General features: G+C 56.2%; 1 protein-coding gene across 1 annotated transcript; it reads right to left on the bottom strand.

The window, feature by feature from the left end:
- Positions 1-4,618: 4,618 nt before the first annotated feature.
- On the bottom strand, positions 4,619-8,407 carry GNGT2 (G protein subunit gamma transducin 2). The gene is made up of 4 exons (XM_055132905.1): positions 8,032-8,407; positions 7,112-7,246; positions 5,814-5,919; positions 4,619-5,077 (listed from the first exon to the last, which is right to left on the bottom strand). Exons 3-4 carry the CDS (start codon positions 5,895-5,897, stop codon positions 4,952-4,954), a joined length of 210 nt encoding a protein of 69 aa, XP_054988880.1. The 5' UTR covers positions 5,898-5,919; positions 7,112-7,246; positions 8,032-8,407; the 3' UTR covers positions 4,619-4,951.
- Between the last annotated feature and the right edge of the window lie 134 nt (positions 8,408-8,541).

Here is an 8,541-nt window from a genome sequence, read left to right as displayed (position 1 = left end):
CACGGCCATGCCGGAGGCTCAGCCTCTTCCCCTTCTTCCTTGGCGGTGGGGCGAGCTCAGCCCTGGGCCAGCGGGGGCATGCGGCGAGCGCCCCTGCCAGGGTGTGAGCAGGACCCTGGTGAACACTCACAAATCACAGTCTCGGGCTCATTCAGATTCGGGTGTCATGACTGAGGGTATTTTTTGGTTTTGTTTGTTTGTTTGTTTGTTTTTTGGGGGAGCTGAGGGTAGGGGTTGATGTTTGGCCAGACCTCATGGTGCTCAGGAGCTATTCCTGACTTTTCACTCTGGAGTGACCCCTGGCAGTGCTGCCAAGGGGGAGCCAGGGCCAGCCAGGCACGAGGCAAACGCCTTAACCCCTGGCCTGTTTTTTTTTTTTTCTTTTTGGATCACACCCGGCGATGCACAGGGGTTACTCCTGGCTCTGCACTCAGGAATTACCCCTGGCGGTGCTCAGGGGACCATATTGGATGCTGGGAATTGAACCCGGGTCGGCCGCGTGCAAGGCAAACGCCCTACTTGTTGTGCTATTGCTCCAGCCCCTCCCCCCCACACCTTTTTTTTAATACCCTGTAGCAGAATGGCCACAGGCTGGGGAGAGTTCACGGAACAAAGCACTCAGAGATCTGGAAGGAGGGATGTGTGAGTGAGCCAGTTCTGCCTCCCTGCCTTAAAGCTCCATCTTTGTCCAATGAGGCAGCAAAAGTGGCGAGGGAAGACAGACAGCCCTGCCATCCCAGACCACAGGGCAACCAGGAGGGGGCAGAGCTGCCCTCCCTGGCATGGGCCCCTACTCAGGAACTGAACCTTGTCCCCTGCCTGGCGCAGCCCTGCCAACACCATCCCACAGCCCGACTCGTGGACGAATGGGATGCCTCGTACTCCACCCGTACCCTCAGCCCCTCTGTCTGGCCAAGAAGCCCTTTCCAGCCACGAGGAAACAAAACGACACAAAGTGCAGTGTGTCTCCTGGAAGGGGAGCATCCAAACGGAGCTGCAGTTCACCGAGCAGCGTGGCAGTAAGGTGAACCTCTGGGCTTTGCTGAAGTGCCCTGGTTATGTAAGATGTTGACATCGGGAGGATCTGGGAGAAAGAGCTATGGGAACTCTTTGTCCTATCTTTGTAACTTCTATAAATCTAAAATTATCTCTAAATGAAACACTGAGTTAAAAAAAAAATAAAAGAGAAGAAGAAGAAGAGGAGGAAGAAGTAAGGCCAGGGCGAGTGTCCCAGGATTGCTGAGTTTTCTGTGTGACCATCATCTGGAAGCTGGTGGCAGGGCAGAGGGATGGGCTTGCCGGATGCAGAGAGTCCATGTGTCTGGGGCTAACTGGGGGACCCCTGCTCTGCAAAGATGGGGGTGTCTGCTGTCTCTGTTTAGACAGAACCGAATGACAGCCGGAGATGGTCCTTCCTGGCTGAAACCATGAGGTTTCGGCCACTCCCACGGTGCAGGCGGGGACGGGGCTCAGAGAATGTTCACAGGCGTGTCTGTCTGAGACCTGGGCCTCAGCTACCGAAGCAAGCCGACTCCTCGGAACTCGGAGCTCCTGGCTGGAGGGAGAGCGCACAGCTGATCGACCCCAGTTTCATCAGCAGCTCTTCGTTGGCCTCCTGAGCACCCCAGGAGGGACCCCTGAGCGCAGGGTCAGGAGGAAGCTCTGTTCACTGCCGGGTGCGTCCCACAAACAAAATCACGGATCTGTGCTGGGATAGGGCTTGGCGACGGAGCTTTTGCCTTGCATGTGTGGGGCCCTGGGTTCGACCCCCAGAGCCACAAGGGCAGCCACACCGGAGAACCAGCGACCCTATGGGGTAGAGTGGCGCTGCCCCAGAGCCGGGCTCTGGTCTCCGTTCTCCTCCTCTGAATGTTTTGACGGGAAATTCCGGGCCTGTCAGGAAGGAATGTTGATGTCCCGGCACCAAACAAGGGTTCCCCTGAGGTCCAGGGGCCTGCCAAAGGGCTGCAGTGTCTTGATCCCCAACACCGTGTGGGCCCTGAGCAGTGCCAGGAGCCACCCCAAGCAGCAACCCGGAAGTAGCCCCTGAGCACTGTTGGGCTTGCCACCCCTCCCCAAAGCAAAAGACTGTCTCTGTCTTGGGACGCTCTTAAGATAATGATTCTCCCCAGAGCAGCTGAGAGTCGCCTCAGCTGTCTCCTGGCCTTCGGAAAAGAGCTCTCTGCCGGTGACTGGCGGGGGTCGGGGCCCTAGCTGGCTGGGTGGGCTTGGGGGGAAGCCAGGCCCTGAATGGAGATGAACAGAGGAGACTGACCTCTGCTCTGCTCAGCCCAGCCCGAGCTCCCTCTCAGGAGCAGAGACCCACTCCCACAGCAGGGCCCAGAGCACCGGCAACTGGCCGGTGCCCCAGGGGAGGACGCGGCCCCAGACACTCATCTGTAGCCATGTGGCCGCAGCCCCTCTTGGCTCCTGCCTTTCTGCTGCAGCCCTGTGGAATCTTTTCTTTTCTTTTTTTCTTCTGATTTTGAGGCCACACCCAGTGATGCTCAGGGTTACTCCTCGCTCTGCACTCAGGGATCACTCCTGGTGATGCTCAGGGGACCATGTCGGATGCTGGGGAGCTAACCTGGGTCTGCTACATGAAATGCAGGTGCCTTACCTGCTGTACTATCACTCCTGCACCCCTGTGGGACACTTCTTCTGAGGGAGAATACAGCAGGAGTGAAGGGGGAGGAAGAGAGAAAAGGAAGAAAGGAGGGAAGGAAGGAAGGAAGGAAGGAAGGAAGGAAGGAAGGAAGGAAGGAAGGAAGGAAGGAAGGAAGGAAGGAAGGAAGGGAGGGAGGGAGGGAGGGAGGGAGGGAGGGAGGGAGGAAGGAAGGAAGGAAGGAAGGAAGGAAGGGAAGAAAGGAAGGAAGAAAAGGAAGGAGGAAAGGAAGGAAGGAAGAAAAGGAAGGAAGGAAGGAAGGAAGGAAGGAAGGAAGGAAGGAAGGAAGGAAGGAAGGAAGGAAGGAAGGAAGGAAGGAAGGGAGGGAGGGAGGGAGGGAGGGAGGGAGGGAGGGAGGGAGGGAGGGAGGGAGGTGGAAGGGAGGGTAAAGGCTGGGGAGGACAGGAGGAAGGAAGGGAGAAGAGGGGGAAGAAAGAAGCCAGGCCTCACATGTGAAGCTCCAAGCTTGATCCCTGGAACCGCATGTGCCCCTGACTCCCACCCCAGCACTGCCAGGCCCCGGGGTCCCTAAGAATCCCTCTGGGTCCCACTGGGGAGGACCACATGAAAAATTGACTTTTCAAACTTTTGTCTTTTAAAACAGCTTCCTTTGATCAAGCGGGCCAGCAAGATGGTTCTCCAAGACAGGACAGTTTGTTGCTAATAAAGCTCTTTCATTTTCTTTTCCTTTTTGGGTCACACCTGGCGATGTTCAGGGGTTACTCCTGGCTCTGCACTCAGGAATTACTCCTGGCGGGGATGGGGGACCATATGGGATGCCGGGGATTAAACCCAGGTCAGGCCCATGCAAAGCAAACGCTTTACCTTGCTGTATGATCACTCGGTCCCATAACTCGACTTCTTGGCCCTTTAGGGATCACGTCCCTTGATGGGTCAACCCTCAAGCAGCCATGGGCCTTTGAGGTCACACTCAGCATATCCCCAAATCTAGGATTAATTTCCCAACATGTCAATCTGAGTGATGCTGCATTTGGACTCTGTCGGTCTGTCTCTCTGCGTGCTTTCTCCGCTCTCCCCTCCCACTCCTATGCCTCTGTTTATATTGCCCCTTCTTCCAGTTTTGCCACCCATTCACCCATTAACAACTGAACCCCTTAGGACCCAGACCTGGAATAGCACCCCTTTCTGGAGGGCTTTCCTGCCCTTCTTCTGGGCATGCAATGCGCCCACCCTCTTGGCTGAGCCAGGTGGCCCTCCGGTGCCCCCTCTGTCCCAGACCTCTCTCTTGCACCGCTGGCGTGTCTGCCCGGTGCGTGTCTGTGGGCTCTTTCAGAGGGTGACCTCCTTGCTCATGCACCTGGGCATTGTTTTCCAGCCCTGAAGCCCGCCTCCCCTCCCAGTCCTTAGCAGGACCCCCGGCTTCCTGCTGTGCATCAAAGCCAGCAGCCTCCAGAGATTTCTCAGCGCCTGAGACTGATGAAGAAAGCGCTTTGCAGGGCTCAGGGAAAGCTCCTTTAGAACCTGATCCCTCTCCCTCCCCAAGCCTCAGGCTCCCCCTGACACACACACACACACACACACACACACACACACACAAACACTCCTCTCTAGCCTCTCAGCCCCCAAGGCCCTGCTCATTGCGCTAGGGCTGGTCTCCTGTGCAAACAGGACTTCCCTTCCCCACGCTTATACATCTACCGGGGACGGTTTTATGTCTTCTCTGCTGAGTCCCATGGAAGAAGGAGCCGAGTTAGTCCCGTTCATTCCATCACCCCTAATGCCAGCCCATAATGGACACTCAACTACGTGACAGAGACGGGGAGGTCATGACATGACACCTTTTTAATCATCATCAGGCCATCTAGAAAGCCTAGAAAGAGGACCAAAGGGCCTAACCTGAGACAGAGAAAAGGACACCCCCTGCCAACTCTGACCCTGAGCCCAAACTGCTCAGAAGGAAATTCTTATTCCCAGGAAGGGTGTGGGGGCAAGCCAACGAGGGCTTCTAGGAGGACGTTTCCTGAGGGCTGCACTCTGGCCAGCTTTCCAGATGCCACCCGACAAAGTGCCATTTGCTGAGCCAGGAACGCTCTCTTAAGGGTGCCAGAAGGATCCACAGGGAGCCGGTGGCTGGAGGAGATAATGGGAGACAAGCCTGGGTAGAGGTGCTGGGGAATTAATTCACAGCACAAGGGCACTGGGATCCTCCCTGGCCCTGTGACAATAGGAAGGTGAAAAGTCACCGGTCCCCTGGGGGTGTCCCAGGACATTTGGTTCCAGGTAGGTGGGGCAGAGGCGGGACAGACACCGGGATGACAGGTGCCATCAGCTGATGACACAACCGCTTTTTTCCTTGAAGGGGTTCTTGTCCTCTGGGATGCCTCTGAGGAGAGGATCGTTTCCTGCTTGGGCCTCCACATACTCCTTGATTTCCTTTCCGGTCTTAGAAACCTGTGGGAAGGCAGGGCCAGAGCGAGAGTACAGTGGGGAAGGCGTTTGCCTTGCATACAGCTGACCTGGGTTGAATCCCCGGCACCCCATATGGTCCCCGAGTCCAGCAGGAGTGATTTCTGAGTGCAGAGCCAGGAGTAAGCCCTGAGCATCACCAGGTGTTCTCCCTTCTCTCCCCCACCCCCCGCCAAAAAAAAGCAAACTGAAAGAAACAAACAAATCTGTGGGAAAGTAAAAGAGGGAGAACCAGAGAGATAATTCCATAGCTGAGTTCCCGCTTAGCGTGCAGGAGTCCTCAGCTCCATCCCTTGCATCACGTGGCTCCCTTAGCACTGAGCCGGAAGCAACCCTGAGCAGAGATGAGTGTGGTCCAAGAAAACCAACCAAACCAAACAAAAAAAAGCCCAAAATTTAAAAAAGGAGAGCTCCAGCCCTTGCTTGTGGCTTCAGGTCCATTGAGAAAACACCGGGGCCTGGCAGGATGGGGAGAGAAAGTTAAAGGGGTCAGGGGTAAAGGTCGAGACCCCCGAGGATGACTTCCACTTGGGGACAGCCAGCTGGGACTGGGGTCCTTCCAGCTGCCCAAGGCTCTCGCCTCGGCACCTCCCAGAGTCTCCACCTCTTAGTTGACCCCCAGACCCCTCTGCTGTCCAGAGCCGAGCCCCCACCCACCAACCATTCCTCCCAGAAGTCCTTGAGGCCCCTGAGGAGAATGGCGAACGGGAGGGGGACTCACCGGCACTCTTGGGTTCCTCACTTCCTTCTTCAGCTGCTCCACCTCCATCTTCAGCAGCTCCTTTTCGCTGAGGTCCTGGGCCATCCTGGCCTGCAGAGACCTAGGCCTGCCAAGGGTTCCACAGCTGGGGCGGCAGTTTCCCTGGACACGCCCCCCTCAACCTCTACCCTCCTCCCTGTCAGGTCCCTCTGTCAGGGCGGTTATTCACTGTCGCCTGCCTGAGGTCTGGCCAGGGGCAGCCGCCTCGCCTCAGACAAGAGCCTGTCAGTGGAGGAAGAAGGAAGCAGGGCATGGAGTTGATCTCTGTGAGGAAGATTTGGGAAGCAAAGTTCTTCTTTTGCAGAAATACACAAAGAAAAATTTTTGGGGGGTACTGTTTCATGATACTTTTGCTTTATTTTCTTATTTTTTTAGTTAAAAAATTAATGCACCGTAATTTAGAATGTTATTCATAGTTGGGCTTTAAATATACAGTGTTTCAGCACTGATCCCATCACTAGTGGGAAATATATATTTTTTTAACTTTTTAATTGAATCACTGTGAGCTAGACCACTACAAAGCTGTTCACGACTGGATTTCAGTCATATACAGTGTTCCAACATCCATCCCTCCACCAGTGTACATTTCCCAGCACCAGTGTCCCCAGGTTCCGTCCCATCACCCCCACCCGAACCCCCCTGCCTGCCTCTATGGCTGGTGCTTAAACCTTCTTTCCTGACTCCAGGACCTGTCCTCAACTCCCTGGGGGGTTAAGAGAAGAGGTTCTGGAACTGCCACACTCCAGCATTTATTGCAGCCCTGCCACTTTCCTGTGGTGTGGACTTAGGCACGTCTCACAGCCTCTTTAAGTCATACTTTTCTCACCTACAAAATGGGTAAAATAGTGTCTGTGCATGTGTGTGTGTGTGTGTGTGTGTGTGTGTGTGGTGTTGTGTGTGCATATGTGTGTGCATGCTTGTGTGTATGTGTGTACATGTGTATATGCATGCTTGTGTGTGCATGTGTGTGCACGTGCCTGTGTGTGCATTGCCCAGGGTTGGAACCCAGGGACTTGTGCATGCAAGGCGGGCTTCTACCACTCAGTCACATCATCAGCCAACAGAATGTATTTTAGATGATCACTGCGCTGAGGACAGAATCCATAGCCAACATTGGCGACTCCGGCACCTCACCGTTCACCGGTTACTGAGAGTAGCAGCACCACCACGGGCTGTCCTAAAGGCCCGTCTCTTGCCGGATGCCTCACCTCACTGGTTCAAAGACTCGACCCCAGCCCAGGGCAACCTCAGCCCCTCACCTGCCAGAGAAGAACGCGCTTCAAATCACTCTCCCCGGCCCCGTGAAGATGGTGTTGGCGTCTCCCAGCTCCTCATCTGCTGGAAGTCTCTGGATGAAGCAGATGGTTGGGAAGCCCAAATCTTCGCAGCCTAAGCTGATCATAGGCTCAGGGTCCTAAGTCCATCCTCTGCCCCGAGTTACCAAACTCAGAATGCCACCAAAGCAGAGATACTGGGTGCGAGGCATCTGTCCTGCCCCCTGCTCCCTAGTGATCCCCTTGGCCTAGCGAAGCCCAACTGGTTCCTCTTGGCCAGTTCTCACCCTGTGGCCCTGTGTTCACGGCCCCTCCCCTCCCTGCAGCCTGGCGGGCCCCACTACTCCAGATGTCTTTGTGGCCCCAGATGTCTTTGTGGCCCCAGATGTCTTTGTGGCCCCGCCCCCTGGAGCCCTTTGACTTTACTGTCAGGGTTCTCCTTGCTCCACCCTTGTTCCTTCCCCCAGGAAAAATACCCTTCCTCTTCATGATGCTGGTCGGTAGAATTTACAACCCCCTGAACGCCTGTGCCCACATTTTGCTGCCTCCTCGGAAGCCCTGGAGTGGGTGTCCCCCATCGTCCCTGAGCACAGGGCTGACACACTGATCTTTCTCTGCTCGAGGGACCACAAAGGGGGCGATGCTGCTTCACAGACCCCCAGCTCCCGCTCTCCCAGGAAGGCTCATCCAGGAGCAGAACTGGGGCGTCAGTCTGCTCAGGCAGGAAGCCGGTGTTCTCCCCAGGATGGGCGGCAGGAGGGATGAGAAGGAAGGCCAAGGCCTAACTCCTCTTCCAAGATCCAGGTCCCCTGCTCTTAGTTCTGGGGCATCTAAGAATCTGAGCTCCCTCCGCCAGGTCCCCGCAGGGCCTCTGGTCCTGCTCGTGTCGGAAGCACAGCGCCTACCTCTTGAGACCTGCTCGCTGCTCCTTTCACCTCTGCGTCCGAAACCACCCGTGAGTCTGGAACCGGAACCTTCTCAGAGCCCGGTCCTTCCCATCGTCTGCTCTGAGTGCCTCCTGCTGCCCTGGGTCCGTTTCATCGCGCCCTCCTTCCATCGATGCTGGGAGCATGTCCGCCCGGTCTCGGGGCCACAGAAGCTTCCAGAGATGGGAGTGCGTTTCTCGTAGCTCTTCCTGTGTCCAGCCCGATTCCTCGGGCCATTGGGGGCGCTTTCCTATTGTTATGGCTCCACCGCCTGGGCCGGCTGACGGTGTCCATATCCTACCCGTCCACTCCCGTCCACTCCCATCCCTCGTCCCTCGGTGACTCATCCCTGTGTTTCCCAAGGAAGCCCCCACCCTCTGCCCTTTCCTCTCTTTCCCTGAGTGGAAAATCCATCCCCACCCCCCGGGCCAGGCCAGCCCCCTTCCTCCTCTTCTCCCACCCCCCACAACAATTTCCTCTCCAGGCCCA

The sequence above is a fragment of the Sorex araneus genome, chromosome 3 (genome assembly GCF_027595985.1).
Source record: "Sorex araneus isolate mSorAra2 chromosome 3, mSorAra2.pri, whole genome shotgun sequence".
In the NCBI taxonomy this organism is placed as follows: Eukaryota; Metazoa; Chordata; class Mammalia; order Eulipotyphla; family Soricidae; genus Sorex; species Sorex araneus.
Note: the sequence above shows the minus strand (reverse complement) of the source record. Positions and strands in the feature narration are given on the sequence as shown.

Coding starts and splice junctions, on each gene's coding strand:
- GNGT2 (XM_055132905.1), bottom strand. CDS start 5,897: ATGGCCCAGGACCTCAGCGAAAAGGAGCTGCTGAAGATGGAGGTGGAG. Junction 5,078..5,813: donor TGAGGAACCCAAGAGTGCCG/GTGAGTCCCCCT, acceptor GCCTTCCCACAG/GTTTCTAAGACCGGAAAGGA.